The 25,302-nt window shown below is 37.8% G+C and overlaps 2 protein-coding genes across 2 annotated transcripts; one reads left to right on the top strand and one right to left on the bottom strand.

The window, feature by feature from the left end:
- mpeg1.2 (macrophage expressed 1, tandem duplicate 2) lies at positions 1 to 3,493 on the top strand. Its single transcript, XM_084389585.1, has 2 exons — positions 1 to 464; positions 1,094 to 3,493. The coding sequence occupies exons 1-2, from the start codon at positions 18 to 20 to the stop codon at positions 2,792 to 2,794; spliced, it is 2,148 nt and encodes a 715-aa protein (XP_084245711.1). The 5' UTR covers positions 1 to 17; the 3' UTR covers positions 2,795 to 3,493.
- A 1,852-nt stretch (positions 3,494 to 5,345) lies between these two features.
- Positions 5,346 to 25,164, bottom strand: colgalt2b (collagen beta(1-O)galactosyltransferase 2b). Its single transcript, XM_084389676.1, has 12 exons — positions 24,728 to 25,164; positions 14,217 to 14,327; positions 13,191 to 13,308; positions 12,892 to 13,026; positions 12,480 to 12,684; positions 11,185 to 11,304; positions 10,602 to 10,675; positions 10,336 to 10,442; positions 10,078 to 10,210; positions 8,818 to 8,945; positions 8,502 to 8,708; positions 5,346 to 6,704 (listed from the first exon to the last, which is right to left on the bottom strand). Exons 1-12 carry the CDS (start codon positions 25,159 to 25,161, stop codon positions 6,431 to 6,433), a joined length of 2,046 nt encoding a protein of 681 aa, XP_084245802.1. The 5' UTR covers positions 25,162 to 25,164; the 3' UTR covers positions 5,346 to 6,430.
- Positions 25,165 to 25,302: the final 138 nt, after the last annotated feature.

Below are 25,302 nucleotides of genomic sequence, written 5' to 3'. Positions count from 1 at the left end.
CAGTTCCCCACACCACCATGAAGCCACTGAGCCTATATACTTTACTGGTCATTTTCGTCGCTGTCTGCGAGTCTAATGCGTTTATTCGACCTAGTAATGGCCTCCGCGAATGTCGCATTAACTCAACTTTAACAGCACTAGAGGTGCTCCCAGGTGGAGGTTGGGATAACCTGCGCAACATAGACATGGGACGGGTGATGAACTTGAGCTATTCCCAGTGCCAGACCACAGAGGATGGACTTTATCTCATCCCAGATGAAGTCTTTGTTATCCCTCGGAAAACAAGCGAAGTGGAAACTCACTCTGAGACCATCATGTCATGGCTGGAACAGAAAAGCTCCACATCAGGATCCATCAATGCAGACGTTTCCTTCCCTCCTGTACTAAACGGAAAATTCTCTGAAGAAAATACGCGCATGAAAACACACCAAGTGAGAGGCAATTCCGTAACAACACGAGTTCAGGTAAATCAGAAAAGTTTTTAAATATCCAAAAATAGTTACAGGTCTTAATTGTTCACTTTGATTGTTTTATTATGCATCAATTATTAACATTCATAAGGGAGATATAAAATGAACACAGAACGCTAGATTGTTTGTCAAAAGGAGCGCAATCACAGAGCGTACGCAATATGCGTAAGTGAGGTTGACCTTCGCAAGCGCTACGCTCGCTTCCAGTTTCGTTTCACGTTAAAGTGAAAATCTGGACTGGTCATTATGTTCACATCATAATCTGAGGATGTGTCTGTTCAAGGATATGTTTTGTATTGACTAATATTAATATGAACACAAAATATACATATATTCACAAAATTAGCTTTTTAATTTACTGTTGTTATATGCAACACACTCTAAAAATAGCCTATCAGGCAGCCTTTCTAATTTAATTTAATCTACTTTAATTAATTTATAAACTTAATTAACAATGATAATGACTGCTTTCATTTCAAGATGATATTTTCTCTAAATTAATGAGAAAACAATATGTAGGCCTATACCCCAGTCAGTTGCTCCTATATAAACATCTAAATTGTCCAGGAAAAGGATTTAATTTAGATTTTAATTGTTTTGTCTTTTCTTCTACATTTTCTCAGGTACGCAACCATCTCTACACTGTTAATGTATATCCTGACTTTACTCTGGACTCCCGCTTTGCTCAGCAGATAGTGGAAATCACAGACGCTATTGAGAACAATCAAACGCGTCTAGCAAATTATCTGTCAGAGAAACTCATACTTGATTATGGTACCCATGTCATCACAAGAATCGATGCCGGTGCCACTTTGGTCCAAGAGGACTATATAAAAAGATCTTATGTCTCTAACAGTGAGTCAGACAAGTCTTCTGTCTCTGCATCAGCAGGCTTGAACTTTTTTAACAAGGTTAACTTTAACTTTGGTAGCAAGGAAACCCAGGAAACCTCTCAAACCCTCAGTTACCAGCAAAACATTACATATTCTATAGTTCAGAGCCACGGTGGGGCTTTATTCTACCAAGGCATCACTCTGCAGAAGTGGCAAGAGAGCACGCAAAACAACCTTGTGGCTATTGACCGCTCTGGTATGCCACTGCACTATTTCCTCAATCCATCCGCATTTCCTGATCTTCCAGCTCCAACTTTACAAAAACTGGCCTTGTCAGTCCAAAAGGCTGCAGAGCGCTACTACAATATAAACACCATTCCAGGATGTGTAGATCAAAATTCCCCAAACTTTAACTTTCAGGCCAATGTAAATGACAAATCCTGTGAAGGTCCAGTCACCAATTTGACCTTTGGTGGAGTTTACCAAAAATGCTCTCCATCTACGGCTGACGGAAATGTCATCTGTGATGAGCTTGCGCAAAAAAATCCGAATACTGGTGACTATTCTTGCCGCCAACCGTATGCTTCCTCTTGGTTACACTCAGAGACAGTAGAGCAGAGTTACAATAAATATGAGTGCCATAAGAAATGTCATTCATGCTGGTTAATTTTGAATTGTTGTGAAAATGTATGTGGAAATACTTACTACGTCCGTAGTGCAAAAATTGACACTTACTGGTGCTCCACAAATCAGACAGTCCCTCCATACTCTGGATACCTCTTTGGAGGTCTATTCGGACAATCTTTACAAAACCCATTGACCAAATCTTATGACTGTCCTCCTAATTACTTTGCACAAGTATTTTTGACTAATGGCATGATGATTTGTTTGAGCAATGACTACGAGGCAGGAGCAATATCTTCTGTGCCTTTTGGGGGTTTCTTTAGCTGCCAATCTGGCAACCCTCTTGCAAGGGACGAATACCGTTGTCCACCTCAGTACAGCCAACATCTTGCTGCCATTAGTGATGGCTGTCAGGTATTGTACTGTGTCCAATCAGACGAGTTTACTGGTGGCCAGTTAAAACCTATTCGCCTCCCACCATTCACAAAACCACCTCTGGTCAACATGATGGCGACAAACACTGTAGCTGTGATGACAGAAGGTGATCGGGCCTGGCTAAGGGTTGGAGGAACCAAACAATGGAGACTAGCAAAGCCTGGTGAAGTCAATCAAATGGCCACAATGTTCGATTCATCATCTACCCAGATGTCAGGAGGTGAAAAGGCTGGTGTTGCCTGTGGTGTAATGACTGTGATCGCTGTTGTGGTGGCAGGAATTGTCCTCTTAATGAAACGAAGAAGGAGGTTTTCTCACTTCAGGTCAAGCAGGGGGTATGAAGAGATCCACAATGATGGCCAAAGTGCTGTAGAGAGTCAGGGAGAGCAACAGAATACAAATGAAGACCCTACTCAAGCTCTGTTACCTTAGTTGTGTTGGAGTACAGATTTGTGAATTATTCTAAGAGTAAAATCTTGATCAGCTTTTAATCAAATTTCACAATGATTAGAATTGGTGATAGGGAATATATTGATGTGGTGGTATTTACAACACAGCTTGTGTAAATTATGAAGTATTTTTGTACATTATTCTGGTCCAGTGTTTTAATGAGAATATATGTGTGGTTAAATTTGTTCAGTGTGTGTTTAGCATTCTGTGCATTGTTTTGTACTTGTGTTGTTCTCATTTTTTAAAACGAGTGTTTTATTATGACTTGACAAGTGAGTCAGGTCAAGTCAGGTTTTTGTATTTAGCCTGGTTTTTATATTTTAATAAAAAAAACATCTGGGTGAAAGTGGATATTACTGGCGTTATTTGTAAATTTCTCTGTTAATGCACAAGGATGACATAATTTTCATATAATCAGAATGTGAATTTTGGGTGGTCTTAAAGTCAAATCAAAAATGATTTTTTTTTCTTTTTCTGATGGAATAAGAACTGCAATATTCCCCCCAAAAATAAGAATTGATAATTTTGATTGGTGACATGACTTTAACATGGTGACTTTAATTGGTTTTGGGGAAAAACTATGCATAGGCCGGTATATATCAACAACATCTATAGGTATAGCCTATAATTATTCATCCCATCAATATAGACTTACACACCACAAATAAATAATCAAAACTGTGAGACAAAAACTCATGCCTAGAAATAAATTATTTTCCTGAATCCTCACAAAGTCAATTAATAATCCACACACTGCATATAAGCAAGCACATACTTTTTTTTCCAATTAAGACAGGTTAAAAATAGGTAAAAAGCTATAGTATTCAGGCCTAGTGTCTGAAGTTTCTTCTAAAAATTCTATTCACCACGTGGTCTTGATGGCAAATAGTGAAAACAAACACACACAAAAAATCAAGTACTTCCTTCATGCCTCTCATAGTAAAAACATTAGTCATAGTGGCTTGTTTGTGAGGGATATATTTGGTTACGTAGGTTATGAGTTATGTGGGAAACACATAAGACACAACACACTAAAATACACTGCTTTTCAGTACTTAATACACATCCACATGATATGCAGTTAAATAGTCAGTTAGAACAAGAAAGAGAGAGACACAAAACTGTATACAACAGAGGTGGACAACACAACTCACTACGTGAGTGAAAGTACAGATACTTCTGGTCAAATATTACTCTGTTACAAGTAAAAGTTGTAAAGACAGTTTTTTTTACTTAAGTAAAAGTACAGAAGACATACTTGTTTTACTTAAGTAAAAAGTAAATGTCAATGCATTGTTTTATTATTGTTGCATTGTTGTATGTTATACTTACAGTACCTTATGCCTCTGAATGCCTATGGGGTTCTGACGTCAACCCGACTTGTATTTCCAACCAAAATGCAACCCCTGCAACCAAAATCATCCCCTGACTGACGTTACTACTTTCTACTCAAGGACCTTGACAGAAACGTAGTGGAGTAAAAAGTATGATATTTGTCTTTCAAATGTAGTCAAGTTAAAGTAAAAAGTTTCCAGATAAAATAATACTCAAGTAAAGTACAGTTACTCAAATAGTGTACTTAAGTAGGCTACAGCAAATGTATATTGTAAATGTAAGTAAGTAAATGTACTTAGCTACTGTCCACAAGTAATTCTATAAGTTCATGAGCTAGCATGTTTTATTTGTGTGTGTGTGTGTGTGTGTAAAATGCATTATCATCCTATCTTAATGATGATTTAAATGTCTCTAGAGGCCAGATAACATTCTAGCATGCATGGACACCGATATGAAAGTGATGTTTTGAGTCACCATTACCCACCATGCCTTTGAACCTCACAGACAAACTGCAATACCACTATGCTCCAGCAGATGGCAGGGTCTCCTAATATTACAGGACGAAGGAACTACCAAACAGCATTTTGCAATTGCTACTCATGAAACAGATTGCGTTGCGTTGAGAGTTTATATGTAAATGCACACCATAGTGTAACCTACACCACCGAAATAATATAGCAAGACATCTACTGTAGGCTACTACATATTTTTGTCATGTTATGATTCCCATACTGATTTGTAAAAACAAAAGGCCTTCCTGCTCTTTATTCTATCACAATAATGTCAAGTGAACTAAATGTATTCAGTTAAACTAATTGCAGTGATGGCACAGACTTGACGTTTTAGCACTGGCAAAATTGTGAGCTGCTTTGAATAAACATCTCTTACTTACTCACTGAACAAATAAAATTGGCGTCACATTCTGAAATGGCAAGCTTATTTATGGTCAATGTTTTCAGAATGTGCCATGTTTTGGTAGCCAAATGCAGGAGCCGCCCATTTTAACAATAACCCAAGTAAGTACTCAACCCTTCTACACTGAATGGAGGTTTCAAACCCATCTATGTGAGTTTAGCAGAGAAACAGCCTGAGGCTGTTGGAAGTGCATGTTATTCAAGATGACAGTTAACTAACCAAGCACAAAAAGGTTGCTGATATATCAAAATGAATCTGAGGCTTTCCTGGACATCATTAGATGCATTATATTATTGATCGGTCAGTTTTATTGAATCAGCCCACCACCAGCACCATGACATCTTCAAAGAAGGTAATGAAATAGACAGTCAGAGAACAGGAGCCAGCCTGCTGAGTGGAAAAATACAAGTGTGTCTGGAAAAATTACAGCTATTTCTAATTATTATACATGACATAATGCCCATTTGAATCATACACTCTTTTAAGATACATGGAATATGTATCTTTTTGAGCCTCCAGGAATTAGTGACAATAGGATGTTAACAATAACACAAAAGCACCACTTGTCTCACACACACTTTGAAATAGATTTTGTACAGCTGTTCTCATTCATTAATTCACATACTTAATGACCAGTGTGTGTCTTCAATGATGTGTCACATGGAGTCCCATGTTCTCCTTCTATGGCAATTTAACATGTTTTAAACAGGGTTTTAAATCCAGTACAACTTAAAAACATGTGATACCTGCAGATTTGAACAACTTCCAAACAAAAGTATGTAACCAATGCTCTTAATTTTTGGCTCTAAAATATACTTGACACATGAATGACATTAAAAAGTGATTTGGTGATTCTATTAAAATACATCAACTTAAAATATTATTTCTTTCCTGATAATATACAGTAGAAATGTGGACAGGCATACGATTCTTTTATTAAACTGCGCATAAACTGTATCTGTTTTTATATTACAATATAAAAAGAAAACTTTAAAACAAAGATTCATCTGTCTTGTTCATTGACTAACAAAACCAAATCTAACTATCATATGTCTGTTTTTCTCTGTCCAGTCCTTCCGCAGTGTCCTCATCCTTCAAACACTTTCAAGTGTCCATCAGGGACATTTTGGGCCCTCAATGTCTCTGGAAGGCATGATGAAATAAATAAAGTGGAAACAAAAAGAGCTTGTGTGTCTTTGTGCAAAATCAATCAGCCGGCCAATGGTGTTCGAGCATCCCAGCCAGCTGTCATGCTATTGGCTGATGTGTCGCCAAGGAGGAGGGGACTGCTGGACATTGAGGAGTGAGCTGTCAATGAGTCAGTGTGTTTTGTCATTCAGTTGTGTAGTTCGAGAACACATAGAGAACTCAGAGTTCGTCTCGCGAGGCTCGGGACGCAGGCGGTGGCGTGTCCCCGGTGACACTGTTCTGGGCGACAGAGCGAATTTGTGCCTGCTGGGTAGTTTTTTGGGCATACTGTCTGTCCCAGTCTGTGTTGACAGCCTCGTCATCCCAAATAGTGGACGTCTCAGTGTCGCTGAAGTAACCCGGCTCGCCCGTATAGTGTGTTGGGTACAAGAGCAATGGCTCAACAGAGAAAGCACGAAGATCCCTGGAATCAAAGTGAGACATGTATGCCTCACTGAGAGAGAGAGAGAGAGAGAGAGAGAGAGAGAGAGCAAAGATGAGGGGGGAAGAAAAGCAAGGGCATGGGAAAAATTACAAACAGGAAGAAAGAAAAAAAATTTAGTGGATAAATTATTCATATAGTTTTTTTATGTGATTTATATACTGTTCAAAAGTTTGGGGTTGGTAAGGTTTTTTAAAGATGTTTTTTCTGCTCACCAAGGTGGCATTTATTTAAACAACAATACATTAAAACAGTAATATTGTGAAAAAGTATTACAATTTAAAATAACTGTTTTCTATTTATATGAAAACAATTTTTTTTTCCTGTAATGGCAAAGCTGAATTTTCAGCATCATTACTCCAGTCAGTGTCACATGATCCTTCAGAAATCATTCTAATATGCTGATCTCATGCTTAAGGAACATTTCTTATTATTATCAATGTTGACAACAGTTGTGCTGTTTAATTTTTTTGGAAACTGATATATTTTAAACAAAAGTAAAAAAAAAATCTTTAACCATTGAACCCCAAACCTTTGAACTGTAGAGTACATAATGTTAAAATTAATATTTACATAATGTATATATTTTATATTATATTTAGTAATGATCCTGTGATTATATGATGGCTAAGCTAGATAATCTCCATAGGACATGAAAACATTGCATTTTTTACTACACTTTACGCTTATATACAAGAGTAAATTCACACACTTGGGGTACACAATGAGTCTTTATCTCTCTCTCTCTCTCGCTCTCTCTCTCTCTCACACACACACACACACACACACACACACCAAAACACACAGAAAGTGGAGTATATTTATACAGTAATCCATCTGTCTTATACCAATGGCCCTTCCCCCAAACTCAGCTATCAATGGGAATTTTGTCCCTCTAATATGGGGCAACAGGAAGAACTGGCCCTTCCCAAAATTCCTCAAAGAAAGAGCAGGGAGAAAGACAGGGGAAGCCGGAGAATGCTAGACAACAGGGGAGAAGGACCGCAGGGTGCTGAAGGAGAGAAAGAGAAGGGCCAGTAAAGGCGACACATATGGGGGCACAGCCAGTGCTGAGCAGTTCTCCCACTAGAGGAAATGAGGTAGAAAGGCAGTCATTGTGTGACCCAGCAGGGACACCATACTTATTTTCTCACTCTGAACAATCTAGCACTGTGTCTGTGCCACTCAGCAATACACACTGTGCCTGTGTGTAACCGCTGCAAAAAAAAAAAATCAATCAATCTATCTATCTATCTATAGCTGCACGATTCAGGATAAATTGCGAATCCCAAAATAACATAATTTTAACTAATTTTTAAAAACAGTTTGAATGAATGATTCAGTGACTCACTCATAAAGACTTCACTTGTTTCATTACTGGATGAATTAGCATTTTTAAATGAATCTCTTGAATGAATGATTCAATGGTAAATACATTTTCAGTCACTTGTCGCCACCTACTGATGTAACAATGTAATTGATATAATCTTTATTTGAAGTGTCAAGATACCTCCAAAAGGCCATTTACTCTATTTTGATGTACACAGTCAATGTGTTTATATCTGAACTATAAACTTTTATCTCAGTACTTCTGTGAACAATTTTAATTACTGTGACACAGAAATAGTGATTCTTGTGTGGTTGAAAAGACTGTTTGTGAAGCTGTTTTATACAATTGCTCTATGGGTCAGGTGTGATCGTACTTTTCAAAGGTTTAATAGACATAGCCGAATCGTTGTCATTTAGGAATAAGCATCCACCCATCTGTGCATCCATCCATCCATCCATCCATCCATCCATCTTACTCACTTAGGGTGTTTGTTGAACATGACTGGCAGGAACTCGTCTACAGGGAGCATCTTGCCAAGTGGCTGAGCAGCGAGGAGTTTCTTGGCCCCCTGCTGTGAAAGAGCGTAACCTAGAGTCCAGTACGAGTAATCGGCCTTCACCAAGTTATTCACACTCTCTACAGACACCTCCGGCTGAGCTACTTGCATCCGCTTACGGCCCACATATCTATGGAGAAAGACGAAGAAAGAGAAAGATGTAGAGATGTAGAAAGATGTTTTTGTGAGCGGTGAAAATATGTTATCATGTGCTTGTTATCAGCTGGTGTTATTCTTACATGAGGTCCCAGTTCAGCTGAGCTTTTTCAACATCCTCCATGATGGTCTGTAACCTCCTCTTAAACCGAGGCTCAAACCTCACGTCATCCTCCAACACCAGCACATGTTGCAGACCCCTCTCCACCACCTATTACACACATCGTGCACCTGTAAACTACTGGGACTAAACAGAAAACACGCTGTCTTTTGAAATGATTGTTTCAGCAAATGGTAACATCTACTGGAGTGTTGCTTGTCCAGCTGAGATTAACTGTACAGTTATTACTATATTAATACATTTGGTTTATGTTAAAAACTAACAGCCATAATCTTAAAAGATGCCATTAAAGGCAAAACAAAGACACAGGAACTCCAGTGTCCCTGTGTTTTTGTACAAATACAGAGCACATTCAGCAAACAAGGTCTTTGTTTTAAAGCAGTAGAGGCACAAATTCCATGTTTTGTTGTGATAATTATTAGATGTGTTAAATAAACCTAATGAAGAAAAAAATTTACATAACAAATATATACATTTATTTACAAATCTTTCAACTCTTTTACATAAGTTATAAGAATAAAAAATGTATTAAAGCAATATTATTCTTTAATTTATGGGAAGTATAAATTTCCATGTATTTAAATTTGATATTTATTTGACATTACGCAAAAAAAAACAAAAAAAAAACAAAGCAGAGTTTAAAATTCTATTTAGACGCATCCCAAATTGTGCACAAAAAAATAAAAATAATCGCAAACTATATATAAAAAAAGCTTTTAAATGTTGTTTATAAGTCTATGCAGTGTTTTTAGTATGCTTTAAGACGTTTGTCTTAAACAACAAATTCATAAGTCAACACCATTAGTGAGTATTTTCTCCTTAAAACTGCTGACAAAACGCTGACATTTCTGACATCACAAACTACCTTGTAACCAATCATGTCAATGTGTGATCATCAACGAGTGGATCTCTGAGCTGGTGTGAGTGAGTGGAGGCGGGGCTAATTTGCATATTCATAGAACCTCATATACAAAATGAGGAAAGGGTGTAGAGGATCATTCAAGCGATTTTAAGGCAAAAAAAAAAGGAAAAAACTTTTAAATATGTCATTTTGGTGATCAAATGTGAGTTTTAAGGGATAGATTGACTACAGGGGGACTTTAAGGACACCTTCCACTACATGTTTACTAAACAAGACCTTTTTTTTTTTACTTTGGACCGTATTCTGTACCCTGTTTTTTTAAAGTGCCACATATTTGTTTATATGTGAGTGTGTGTTTACCTGTTTCCAGGTGAAGTGGTGGCTGAGGAAGCAGCCAATCTCTCCGCGTGTCAGAACCCTACCGGAGTACGGATCTTTATATTCCGGGATCATCTCTATACCTAGAGCCTGAAGCTGAGATGTATTCAGTGACCTGAGAAAGTACAGAAGGTAAGGTCAACAAAATTTGATGCACTTTCACTTGAATTGTTCTGCCACATTTCAAAATACCCCAACATCATAAATGTGATGCCACAGAACGTCCCCTTGATGACCTACTTCCCATCTACAGCATCAATCAGCGTAGCCTCAACACCCAGCACCGCCATTGTGTTCAACATCCGTTCCCTTCGGTCCAACCTCCGCTTCAGATTAATCAGAAAGATCTGAGGGGAAAAGAGAGAACGAGAGAGTCTGAGGAATGAAGCAGGACAAAATATGAAAATGTCACTTCAAAGAAGCTTAAATCAGCTGAAGTTTCTGTGCAGGATAACTATCATGAGTGTCCAGTCAAGCAAAGCATTCCAGAGATTCTGCTCTCTCACCTCATCAAAGCCCATCTTGTCCTGGGGTTTGGGTGGAGTGAAGAGGAACTCGGAGGGTTTTATGTTATGATCGACTGTAAGAAAAGGCATTTGACGCTGATTAAATGCGCATCTGACAGTTATACATTGGAACATAACAAAATGTAAATATAACCTCCAATTAATGGAGGTTGAAAATATGAATTGTAAAAGAGATGAAGTGCTGGAAAAAGGGTGGTTTATTAGGGGCAGTGGCCATGGGTGTGCTTCATTATGGGTGTGTGTGTGTTTGCCAACGGTCCCCAAGAAGAAAACACCTTTATAAATATACTCAATGTCGTCATGAAAACATAATAAAACACAAAGGTTTTAGTGAGTGTTATGCTTAGGGTTAAGGCAACGAAAAGAAAACATAAGCTCAGCATAAAAACAAAAGAAGTCAAAGGAAAATGCCCTCCATGACAAAAAAACAAATGCATGTGAGAGTGCATGTATGCATATATAGATACACTACTGTTCAAATGTATGTGGTCAGTATATACAGTATATATGAATGAATGAACATCCATTCTTTAATATATAATTAGTATTGTATAATACTCACTCATGGCCTCAGTGATGGTGTGTATGAAACTCTCCTTCTCATCTTCTACACTTTGCTGGGCCTTCAGAGGTACAGGCAGAAAACCGTAATGTTCTCTGTTACACACGTACATCTGTACACCTACAGAGAAAAACAACAGCATAATACATACACTTCATGGAAATGATCTGCACGCAAACACTGTATAGCCCACCCAATACAACTAGAAACATGAGTGTTACATCATTAATGTGTGTTTGTGTGCTGTTACAGTTTGTAATCATGGGTGAGTTTGGAATCCTGATTTATCGACTTTGTGTTAGCTGTGTGTTCTCTGGATTTACTGTAACTCCACAGCATGCCCTCTCACACACAGACACACACTATTTCCTGATTATCCACAAACACCCAAAGAGGCCATAAAAACACCCAGATGGAGCTGGTTATATTAACCACAGGATTATCCGCCATTGACGCTACACTAACACAAACCCTCCTCAGCAACATATACTGGAGCTGGACAGTTGGAGGTGCTGTGAATTATGTGTTGTGTTCTGATCCGTGTCCCAAAAAACAGAGGAACGCCACTTTAACTGCCTTGATCTGTTTGCTCTGAAAACATTCTGTGCTTAAAAATACTCATTTCAAAAACAGCTCATACACTTGCAATAATAGTCAATGTTTTAACATTAGTTCATGCATTAGGTTATCACGAACTAACAATGAAAAATACTTCAGAAACATTTAATAATCTTGCATAATGTTAATTTCTACATACGCTAACACATTTTTAACATTTCCCCCGGTTTCACGGACAAGGCTTAAGTTTAGTCCCAGACTAAAATGCATGTTTGAGCTGTTTTAACTGAAAGCAACTTGCACTGACATATCTTGAAATATGTCAGTTCTATTGTTTTGTCTTAAGATGCACACCAGTAATGTTTTTTTCCTAAGGCACATTATAAAAGCTACTTAAATGCCCTAATTGAACTTCATTGAGGCCTAATCCTGGCTTAATCTATATATAATCTTAATATATATTATTTTGTGATATGTGATTATCATATGAGCTAAACGAATACATTTAATGTCAAATATACCCTTTTTCATGTTTGGTCATAATGCAGTAACATAATTATAGGGTTTTATTTTATTATTTAATATTTAACTTAAATAATATATATCATTTATCAGATTAATAAATGCTAGAAATTGTTTTTGTTCATTGTTAGTTATAGTTGATAGTAAGTTATAAAACATTATAAGTCAGATAAATAGAGATTATTTCTAATGGACGGCTGTTGGAGATCTCTCACCAGTTTGTCGTGCAGAGAACGCAAAGACCATGATGTCATCAAACGCCCAGCTGTAGTCTGGGTGAGGTGGGTAGAAGGCCATGTCCAGCGTGGCGCTACGTCTCAGATCCAGCAGGAAGGTGGAGTGCACCATGGGAACTGAGAAACAGCCCAAACGCTTCCACTCACGGATTGGCTGGTAGTCTGGGGTGCGCTTGTAATAACCCTGAGATGATGGCAGAGAAACCAGGCTATTGAAGTACTGGTCATAATTAGATTTCATTGTGAATGTACAAATTAGTTTGAACGCATTCTGTGCACTATTGAAGAAATCTTGCCTTATAGGGATAGTTCACCCAAAAATGAAAATTGTGTCATCATTTATTCACCCTCATGTCATTCCAAACCTGTCTGTTTTCTGACAGAGCTGTACCTGAGGTGTGATGCCACACCAGAAGTTTGAGTAGAGGGATCGGGAATCCAGCATAGGCGCCACCAGTGTGAAATTCTCCGCCATCATGAGATCCAGCACCCGTGGGTTGGTCAGGAGGTTATCACTGTCAACAAACTGAGAGAAAGAGAGAGAGAGATGAGTTTTTTTGTATCATTTGTGGAACATGAGTGGCATATGATGAATATAGTTGGAGTATTAGTACTTGTGGTTTTATTTAACATGGGTCTAACAGATGCAACATAAATAAGTCAGCTATTACAAGAATGGCAGCATCTTACCAGGATATAATCAGCCCAGCGTTCTCGTGCAGTCTTCAGTGCCGCCTGCCTGAGCTTCATTAGATGATTGAAACGAGACGGAGCCCAGTGTTTCGGCCCCCACTCATCCGTGTATGACCTTACATCAGAAAAGAAGATGTATACACTTTTTCTTAAAATAACATTTAATAAAATTCTGTTTAATTAGTTAAACTCTTTCTACTCCTATAATAAACAAACTTAATCTTATCTTCTTCTACAGATATCTACCGCACTACTATTTTTTTCGGCCTTAAAGAACAAGAAATGATGAGCATGATCATGAGCATCATGGCATAATGTGCTGGAGCAAGTGCACTAACCACTAGGGCAAAGTACTGTCAACACCAGTACTTTTGTGTAATGTTATGTTCTTTTTAGTTTTTATTATTTTGTTTTAGTTCTCAGTTTGTATCTTCAGCAACCTGAGTAAATGTCAAAACTAAAAACATGCATTGCTAAGAAAGAATCATTCAGACTAGGTTTTATGAATGGATTCATTAGAAAGATTTGACTCAAAAGAGCAACTCGTTTACAAATTAGACGGTGTTACTTTTCTTATGAACTCTCATGAACACAGTATCAAGATTGTCAGTTAACAAAATTTCAATGTTAAAATTTTTCGCACAAAAAGCTATCATATGATTTCTGAAGACTTAGAATATAACGTGAGTCATATGGAACACTGTCATGATACTTATGGTGCTTTTGTATAATTTTTTAAGCTTAAAAACATATGTGCTTATTCTTTAAGTACATGAAAATGAGTATAACATAACATGATATAATATATAAATATAATATGAAATTATTCAAAACATTTCTATTTGTGTTCCATGGCAGAAGGTCATAGAGGTCGATAATTCATTATTTAATCCCTGTTCTGGAAATCATTAGATTTAGATGGGAAAGAGATTAGTAGACTGTTGCAAATTCCCGACATAAACAGCCATTAGTGCTAATTGACTTTGTAACCATCTGTTCTGAAACAAGATGTTTTTAACCAACCGTGGCTCATCCATGGGTCTCCACTCCACGTAATGATATCTGCTCTGCCTGTTCTTCAGCCATTCTCTCAGGATGGCTGTGGTGTTGTCCACATTATGGTCCGTTGCAGCCCTTCAAGAAACGACAAAGTCGAGTTTATTTCATTTTAATATAAACAAGACAATCTCCAAAAACAGCTGCTCATCAGGAGCAGTGAAAGAGAGATGCTTCCCTCAGGCTAGGGTGAAACAGTGAACCATGTGTTAGTATTTCCTTCTCCTAGACTCAAAGACTTGTGGCAGAGCTTGATAAGACTATTAAAATTCACATGAAGATGTCAAAATTGCTAGCTAGCGCTGTATTCCCAGAGCTGATAAATTCCTCAGGAGCGGTTATGGGCTTGCAAGGAAGTGAGGCACTTGACAACCGCTTGTGAGAGGTAAAAGATGTATTGTCTAAGTTTCATATTAGCATTTCAAGAGCCTAGCATAGCAAACTTAAATATGTCGCTGGCAACTCAGAGATAAAGTGCAGATTTAAGCATGCAAAAGATGAGCCATTAAAGACTTCATAAAACAAGATACCATCACTTGCAAAAAAAATGTATGCAAAATAGACCAACTAATTCATGTTTCTACTACATTAAAAGCGGCAAACATACAAACGCTGTGACATAACAGTAAGTTTCCCCAGTATTACTACACTGTGGGTTGTGGAAATCACATGTAAACAAACACACAGTGTCCTTAGTTGAATCAGGGCTGTTTGGCCGTGCCAATGGAAACCTCCACTGCACAGGGACTCTGCAGTAAAACCGTGTGGGGAAAGAACCAACAAATATTGACATCACCTCAGACGTCACATTCACACACGCATGCACATTTCCTTGCCCCACCTTTACCAGAAATCAAATCCACCTGGTGTTTATATTCATATTTATACTGTTATACACAGCATTGCAGGCTGTTCTACAGTAGTAGCGGGATGATAATTAAAGCAATGACAACGAGGCAAATTCAACTGGATTCACACCTAATGTGTAAAAGAGCACAAAAAAAGGTTAAATGATTAATCAGCCTGTTCTTAATCAGCATTTTGTCTCATCTTCCAGTACAAATTATACATCCTTTAAAGGGGTCATATAATGGTACATGCACTTTCACAAGTTGATTGTACTGAAATGTGTGTTGGCAGTGCCTGTACACAACCATCATAAAATGATAAAAATCCATCCAGTGGTTTTTTTTTTAATCTTCTTATATGTTTTCCTCTGTCTCAAATCAAGCCGTTCGATTTTGTGACGTCACAAAATCAACGCCCCTCCCACGATTGTTGATTGACAGTAGCGTTTCAACACAGACCCGCCCTCGCTCGTGAGCGAGCTGTCAATCAAAGTCCGCGCGGACCACTGTCTATGCGATTGTGGTGTTCTGTTCTTGGGTGTAATAACGAACACAGCAGTCATTTTAATTCGAAGGGAATATTCCCCACGATCAACGTCAATGCTTTCATGTTTGCGCGAATCATTTCACACACCAGACTGCTTTACAAACGAGGGTCAGTATAAAGCTGGTTTTGCTAAGAAGCTTCTCCTGAAAAAAGGATCGGTACTAACTATTTGTGTTCCTGCTGCACCTCCAGAATAACTGAAGTGAGTGTAACGTTTTATTAACCTTTATATTAATATTTATATTAATCTTTGCAAATCGCTTGCACGCTTCACGATGAATGCGACTGTTTACACTCATGTCACATGTTTTCTATGTACGACGTTCTCAATATAATTCATAATCCCACGTTTGTAATGAACAACGCGTTATGGTTATTGTGTTATTATTACAAACGCAGTACGCACAGAACAGAGGGGCGGGGTGAGCAAAGCTCATTATCATTTAAAGACGCATGCACTTAAATGGCGTGCTGAAAACAGAGCTGTTTTTGACCAGGTAAAATGAGTGTTTTCTTACAATACTAATGATAATATTTAATTAAAGTATATTACAAGCTTTTAATTTAGACCCTAAAGAATCATATTAGCTTGTACAAAAATGGCATTATATGACCCCTTTAAACAATACAGGTCTAAATTTTGCTAAAAAAACAAAACAAAAACTAAATTACACTGTTTATTTGATTTAAAGCATAAACTTAAATGTCACAAACTAAATTTACTAAGGTTTAGTCAAACAAGTGATAAAAACAGTTTGCCAGTGAAAAGACAAAACATGGGCTATTCAAAATATATTATCTGAGGAAAAAGTCTATCCTGTGTTATCTGTTCTATTAATCTATTCTATTCACAGATAAATTAATTAAAATAAATAAAAATATGTTTGGATATTTTTAACAACAAAAATATTAATAAAATATATATATGTATATAAAGGGACTAAAACTAACTTTTTGCTACACCTGCCAATGGAAAATTTACCGGCCATAGATAATTTTTTACAAGCCATGAAACAGAGTAATCCTTTGTCTTTTGTTGTTTAACATTAAAAACACAGACAGCAACAGGAATATTAGGCTGCTGTCACTTTAAAGCTAATGCATTTTCTTTCTCAACTGCTTACGTTCACTAATGACAACTGACTATGACTATGTTTATATATGTTTACAATTTTGTTTGAATATGTCTGTTCAAGTGCAAGAAGACGTGAAAGAAAGCTCAATTCAGTATCACGCACTGCGAGTAACGAATTGAGTTCCCTTTCGCATCTTCTTACGTTCGAATATTTAAATTGGCAAGGCCTAAACGCTCGTGACGATGCAGCACTGGCCCGTCAACTGTCCAGAGTGTCGTTCACGTTTGTTCACGTTCATGTTCTCACAATATTGCATTGTTAGAATTCATAAAAATGTTACCCGCCAACTGGTGATTGACACGGTTTCATATACTCGCCAACACTGGTTTTTACTCACAGACCCTGTACATATATTTTTACAACAGCCGCCTCCCAAATCTACGCCTATGTCTGCCACGAACATCTGCAGTGAATAATAGTGTAAACCTGCAAATTCACATACACCACCCACAAACAGATAACAGTGCATGCAGTGTGTGCATACTAGCACCACAACTGCTATTTTGTCACTCACACAAACATAGACAATAACTCAGTCAAGACAGTCTTGCTCTTAACAACTATCCCGACAAAGAGTTCCGAAAATACAGGCCAAGTTGTGTTTTAAGTATGCTTTATGTGTGTCCAAGGTTTTATGAGTGTATGACAGCAGGGGGAACAGACAGCACTGAGCTTGATAAGCAGTCTGGTTCTTTATCACTGGTTCGAAACACCTGACGCACAGATAATGACAGGTAATGCCGTGTCAAAAAGATCACTGGTTTCAGACACGCACTGCTTTTCTGATGACTTCAGCGAATGTAAGTGTGCCACAGTTGTTTTAAAAGGAAAACAGCCCTTAAAGCTGCAATTTTTCCAGAACATCTGTGAAAAATCCTTCAAAATCAGAACGAACAATGAAGCAGAAAAGCAATGCATGTGCATGTTATTAAATGAGGATAAATACACGTGTGTTAGCTTTTCTTTGCATGCAATGTTTCATTCTTATGTTCATCAGTTCTCTGTTCATTCTAGCATTTATATGAGGTCTATATAATTGTGATTCCATCACACTGCTGCAACCGATATAAACATCTGGAATAAATGGACACTGCATCTCTGTAAATGCCTCTTTAATGGCTAATGATTTCACATGTGCTCTCCAACCCTCCTGGGGCGAGACCCAAACAATGCATTTTGGGTTATGTTGATCCATGACAAAGAAAACTACACATACACACATGCTGAAGTCTGCAAGTATACACGCAATCTCTGGTGGGTATGGAGATTTATGATTTCTGCATGACTTTATGCTATATTACTATATGCTTGCAAGATGTCTGTATATGATGAGAAAAGAAAATATCAGGATCATATTTCTCAAAATCAAAAGAACAATGTATAATGAAAAATTAAGCCAATTTTCAAGTCAGTGAATTTCTGCCTGTTTGAAGTCTTTGAGCTCTGGCTGCAGGAGTCAACATTCATATTCATGACCGGACAAGCAAACAGCCTGAAGAATTCGAACCTGCCAGCCTATGAATGACTCAAACTTCTGGTTTCTGAAGGTTCGATCAGTTATATATCCGGGCAGACACATTCTCCTCACCTTTCACTCTCACCTTTCGATCTCTAACAAATTTCCTCACCCGAGGGCCACAACAGATATCTGACACTGACCACGTTACATACACTTCATTTTCTGAATATGGTCCAGGTGCATTTATTTAAGTACTTTCCCCTCTGTGTATTGATTTATATTCTTTCTTTTTTTTTTTTATGTTTGGGACATAACTCCTCAGTCCAAGCAGCAAGTAATCTGCTATGTCACTGTTAAACACCTTTTACTACTGAAAGTTATTTCACTTGCACTATTCTGTGGACCTAATGATAAAGGTGATGAAAAGTGTTTAGGGCTGCGTGTGTGTGCATGGCAGGATATTTAACTCTAGATGTGTACGTATGCATACGCTCCTGCTGTGCTTGGAGGAAGCAGGACTTTGCTTATAAAAACCTTTTTGAAGTTTATTGTAACTCTCCAGCTCATTATCTGACTGCTCGAGGCTCACTCTCTCTTTTTGTCTTTCTGTTTCTCCTCCATATGACCTTATTTTTGACAGCATCTGGACACCACATGCTACTCACCTCCATACACACACATCTTACGCTCTTTCCACCTGAACAGTACAGCCATCACAGATAAACAGAAAAAAAGATTAGATTATGGAAAAAAAAATCCTGAATTGGATAAACCACATAGATAGATAAAAACGAAACGCTAATCTAAACGTGCTCAGACAAGACAGTAAAAAACATCCTACCAGGCCAATTACCTGTTTCAACTATAACAATGACAGTGTCTGCTGTATTATGAGCATGTGTGTAAATAAATGACAGAGAACAGTCTTCAATAATACACAAGTATCTTTTTTATATCAGTGCTGATTTTCTTTTAGATGCTCTGTAGGACTTATTCTCTTTTGCAAAACACAATATATTTTGAAGAACTGTTTTTGTCTATACAATACAAGCAAATGGGGTCCAAGGACCACTGACTTTCAGTGAACAGACATTTTGCTGTTTTGTGTTCAACAGATATGAAAAAATGCATACAATTTTGGAACAACATGAAGATTAGTACACTGTAAAAAAATTCTAACCCTCCCAAATCAAAAATTTCAAGTGACCGATAACATCTAAATTTTTCAATTGGCCCAAGTGAAATTCTTGTTGCAATAGTCTGTTAACATTGGCTCTATGAGAAATAATACGTCAGACTAATTGAAAAATTTTGATGTTATCGGTCACTTGAAATTTTTGACTTGGGGATGTAATTTTTTTTTTACAGTGTAAATGATTTAAATTTTTACAGTAGGTGAACTATCCCTGAAGTTACAACAAAAATTGGACAAAGTTTGCTGCTTTGTAAATATCAATGAAAATGTCCATTAGTTAAAACACAACCAGACACAGATATCTGTACATACATATATACACACACATACATACACACACATATATATGTGTATATATATATATATATATGTATGTGTGTGTATATATGTGTATGTATGTGTGTGTGTGTATATATGTATGTGTGTGTATATATGTGTATGTATGTGTGTGTGTGTATATATATATATATACATATATATATATATATATATATGATATACAAAATCCTTGTCCTTGTGGGGGACCTTTTTTGGTCCCCATGAGGAAAACAGCTTATAAATCATACTAAATTATGTTTTTGTTTTTTTATGTAAAAATGTGAAATGTTTTTGTAAGAGGTATAGGTTTAGGGTTAGGGGATAGAATGTAAAGTTTGTAGTACAGTATAAAATTATTATGTCTATGAAAATCCTGATAATACACAAAAACGTGTGCATGTGTGTGTTTGCTTTCCAGTGGCTCTGCCCCCATGCATGGGCTGACGTGGCTCACTGGCTCTGTAGATTGAGGAGGGGGCAAAAGGGCTCGTGAAACCTCTGCTGTACTCAAATTCCTCCAGCCATCCTCTGTCAACACAGCTCTGCCATGTCACACACAAACACAACTATAGAGTATGATGACAGTTCATCCCTGCTGAAACCAGCAAGTACCAGCTTCATGACATTTAACAAAACACATTTTTTACAAGTACATAATCACATTCACATTAAAAGTACCAATATATTTAATTCGGTACAGCTGCAAACTACAGCCTCAGAGATTGTATAGCAGATCCATCATTATAGTTTTATGAGCTTGAGCATTATAGTTTTATTGTTCTCTTATACATCTGTTTTGGAGTTACAAATCTGATAAAAGCAACAAAGGGTCAAATTAATTGTAAATCTTTCAGAAGGAAATAACAGAAAACAAGCACACATCGGTAAAGACAAATGTTTTGTTCAAGCACATACTATACAGTAGGATCTATACAGTAGACTAGCCTAGAGATGGAGAGATTCCCACAGTCTAACCTGACGCACTGAAAGAGTTTATCAAACATTCACATAAACTCAGAGACTCTCCCTCCACCTTCCTGAGAATATAAACACATCAGCTACACTGTGAAAATGTATGTGAACAAGAGCAAGAGACTGAAAAAAAATGAGAGAAAAAGATTGAAACAGTGAGAGGGTGACATAGTTTGATTGCTTGCTGTGTAGACATTGTTAGTAATCCCAGCGGTTTACCAGGATGAATCCAGCAGACAGCAACACAAACCTCATGAAATGCCTCGCTATTCACTAAAATATGTCCCTGCAGAGCTGCTCGCTTCACGCATGCCTGTCTTTTGTCATCAGTTCTTAAGGTAAGTGTGCCATTTGGGACAACCTAAGACAACTTAGACTGTGACAAAAGCATTAGATTGTCAGACCCAAGGAAGTCTATTATAATGTCTGGGGAGAGCTATGCATAAGCATTCCCAAATATCTCAATAGCAGCTGCATTGGACCACAGAACATTTTGAGTAAATCAACTGAGCTATGTGACTAATCACTCCAGAGTTGCAAGAAAGTGACACAATGAAAATGATGCGACATTTATATTATGATGAACTATTAGCCTATATGTATACATTTCTTTTTGCAAAAACTAATTGGAATTATATACACTACCATTCAAAAATTTGGGGTCAGTACAACTTTTTCAAAGAAGTAATCTTATGTTCAGCAAGGACGCATTTGATCAAATCAAAAGTGATTGTAAAGACATTTAATGTTACAAAAGATTTATATTTCAAATTAATGCTTTTCGTTTGAACTTTACATACTAGGCTACATCAAAAAGAAAGCAGCACAACTGTTTTCAACATTAATAATAATCAGAAATGTTTCTTGAGCAGCAAATCAGCACATTAGAATGATTTCTGAAGGATCACGTGACACTGCAGACTGGAGTTATGTCTGTTAAAAAATTCAGCTTTGCATCACAGGACGAAATTACATTTTGAGAATGTATTACAACAGACAACAGTTATTTTAAATGGTAATAATTTTTCACAATATTACAGTTCTCTTTGGGTCTAGAATGTAATATACGACCTATTCGACCAAGGGCTTTCCAACTAAGTTAAATTACTAATTTATTCAGTCCTGACACAGTCTCTTATGATATTACATGGCTTTTTTAACCATTACATTTTTACATAACAGATTATTTGGTCACCTGCCCTAACTCAACACACCGCACACCAATAAACTACTGCTCCAGCTCGACTCTAGACAGCCGTGACTAAAGCCAGCAATCGTCCTGCCGTCTGGACTTTTGTGCACTATTGTTCCTCTACTCTTGAACCCCTTGAGGCCTTCTGAGGTTTGAGTGTATGGGATGGACAACTAAATGGACGCAACTATTGTTGGAAAGAGCAGAAACTGGTTCTGGACATGTTGAAAAGAACAATACTGAAGGAGAGTGGCAGAAAAGTTCAAGTTAGGCTTTAGACCCCCCACTGAACTGATACTGTGCCAGGGTTTTGATTACAGCAACGCTCATGCAAACAATCATTTACAGATTTCCTTCAGCTCAGTGCCTATCCTTTTCTCAACTGCTTTGTTTTATTCACCATGCTTTGTTAATTTAACTTGCCAAAATGCCCAGAATTCCTCAACAACAGCATCATAACTGCTGGAACGAACACCTGAGTCTAAAGGGAAACTTCTTGCATAGTTGTCAAGAAAATCATATCATGCCGATAAGACAAGTAGACAGGCACAAAAGATCAGTCAGCTCTCATAAACGAGTCTGTGTTTAATAAATCTGACTGTAACTTGATCAGTCATGTCTAACTTAGGTCATAAGCTGTGTTAGCAGCATTAGCTTGAACACCGTTTCACTAATTACAGGACTTTGCCTCTGGGGAACATGATGCTGGATTCACACTCTTTAAAACTTCCCTCTTTATTACTTAAGACTGTCAGAGTCATTAATCAGGACAGTGTCAGATGAGATTGCCCTCTCGGTCTCCCATGTTTGCCCTCACAATTCTCTTCAGCATTTCGGTAGCTTTGCTCATGCTAAAGCAGTCTATTGCAGAAACTCTCACTGTAATCAAGGTCCCTTTAAATTTGTGATGTAACAGAAGTGGCGACAGATCTTTTCTTCCATATTGTGAAGTACATCCAAGTGAAACGGATTATTGAAAAGGAAAAAACTGAAAGGCGGGGATTTGGGTCTATTCATTGGTTGCTGATTGGATGGAGGCAGATCTCAATGCGAGCTTGTAATGAAGGGGCGGGGTTTAAGTCAACAAATTGATTGGAGAAGTCCTGCATACATCAGCAAAGAGAAGTCTGTTATTTCACTAGAAGTCCAAATTATGGTATATTGATTAAACATGCAGGGAACTGTTCACAGTAAGATCAATAACTTGCATATAACCAATACATCGAGTGAATTTTCATTTAATGGCACACTTGGTGGCCATCTTGGATATCTTAGGTATACAAGTACAGCAATTATACTTGAACAGAAAAATACTTAAATGTCGCTTATTCTGTTCAAATCATGCTATAACAGTATTTTTCAGGCTAGCCGAGTTAATGCACATAAATCTCCTTCACCTTATACCATATCTGAGGTACTTCCATAACAAATCAGAGAAGAGAAAGTGGGAGAGAGGTGTCATAGTGGGTGACCTCTGCACATGGTCAATAGGGATGGAATGTGGATTGTTAGGCCACTCGTGGTGCCCCTGTGTAATTTTCAACAGTGCCCCTCCCCTCCCCTGCCCTTTCCTCTCTCTCTCTCTCTCTCTCTCTCCATCCTTTCTTCCCCCTAATTCCCAGCATTCTTTCGCAAAGCAGTGAGACTTTCAACCTGTCATTTGACTGCTCCGTTTGTTCAGTAAACTTCTGAAGGTCTTCCTGATAGTGCACATACAAGAAATATAATCCAAAGACAGCTAATTCATTTTAGGTTGTCATGAAATGAAAATTCACCTCATATATTTTCTAAATGCATGTTACTTATCTTACTGTGAACAATTTATTCATGATTATTTTATTATTTTTTTTTTTATAATATTAATCAAAATGTCACAACTGGACCTTACGGTGAAATCGACAGGCTTCTCTCTGGTGACATAATTATGCAGATTTTTTACAAGCTTGCATTAATCTGCATTCACTTTTGAATGCAACACCCACATATCAAGCTCCAGTCAACAACCAATGCATAATCAAATCCCCAGGCTATATATTTTTTTCATTTCTTTTTTTTTTTTTTAACTCTACATCACAATATGGGGGATATATATATTGTACATATATACATCATGGCATATCCTGTGCGTTTTATCAGCTTTTACAAAAGTTTATACAAGTAAGTCAGTGCAAATTAATATAGGCCTACTCGATAAAAGAAGTCGCTCAATTTAAGTTCACAGTAAGCAATTCGAGTGATTTATGTTTCGGACGTTACAAAACATAAGTAGCAATACTGTCATTAGGCTACTTTTCAGATTTTATTTATTGATTATTAACATTCCCATATTACAAGTAGGCTATGTCGCAAACGCATAGATGTTCAGATTGTTCACGTAGGACTACGGTAGGGTTGCTCTGTACGAAAGTAAACTAATTGCGCCCCAAAAATTATGCTGACAGAAGTTCGTCATTTTAAAAATTTGCGCTCTAATAGGCTATAAAGAGAACCGATAGGACATGTTGCCTAATCAGCCAAAGACTTTCATCTTCATTTAACATGTAATTAAATCCTTGCCCACACGCGTGACAGTGTAGTAAACCGCTTTTACAGGTCTGCTTCACGCAGACAGCGGCGTCTCTGTTCCTCTATCTGCCAGAAGGTTTTCATTAACCTAACCTTACCTGCATGCGCGCGCTCCACAATAACTCCACTATGTACAAGACCTTCTCAGTTTTCAACCATCACACTTTCTGCATAAGCAAACCATCTTATCTCTCTCTCACACACATTACCCGTCCTAAACAGCAGCACTCCACAACAGATTCTCACCATATCGCAATCCGGTCCTTCGGGTAGTCCAGGCGGTCGATGCAGCCCAAGTAATACGGCAGGCTGTGCGCCGAGTTCCGAGCCAAAATCACGATCATGACTTTGGGTTTAAGCAGGGAGGATTCGGGCACGGGATTAAGGTCCTGCACGTGAGCCACAAGTTCCCCACGGCAGTTTTGCGCCATCAGAGCGCAAATCACAGCTACAATCACGAATCCCTCAGCCGGCATCTCTGCCTGATGGACATGCACCGCTGTCACAACCTGAGCGGGGTAGCCTACTGTATGTGAGTGAATGAGAGGCTGAAAGACAGAGAGAGGGTGGGTAAGGAGGAGTAGAGAGAGGTGGAGAGGTTTAGAGTGGTCACCTTTGAGAAAGTGGGTTGCCTCCTCCAGATTTTCACACCCTTCTTCACCGTCACCAGGACAGATCATTGAGGAGCTTAAGGATGAGATGAAGTTAGTCATACACACACACGTTTGTTTCACTATATTAAACTTCCTTTGATTCTATATCAAGTCAAAATGATATTTTCTACCGCATAACCCAACCCATAGCTATATGGCCTAGGCAGC

Source organism: Rutilus rutilus (assembly GCF_951802725.1).
Source record: "Rutilus rutilus genome assembly, chromosome: 19".
In the NCBI taxonomy this organism is placed as follows: Eukaryota; Metazoa; Chordata; class Actinopteri; order Cypriniformes; family Leuciscidae; genus Rutilus; species Rutilus rutilus.
The sequence above is the reverse complement of the archived record's forward strand: the minus strand, read 5'-3'. Positions and strand labels throughout refer to the sequence as shown.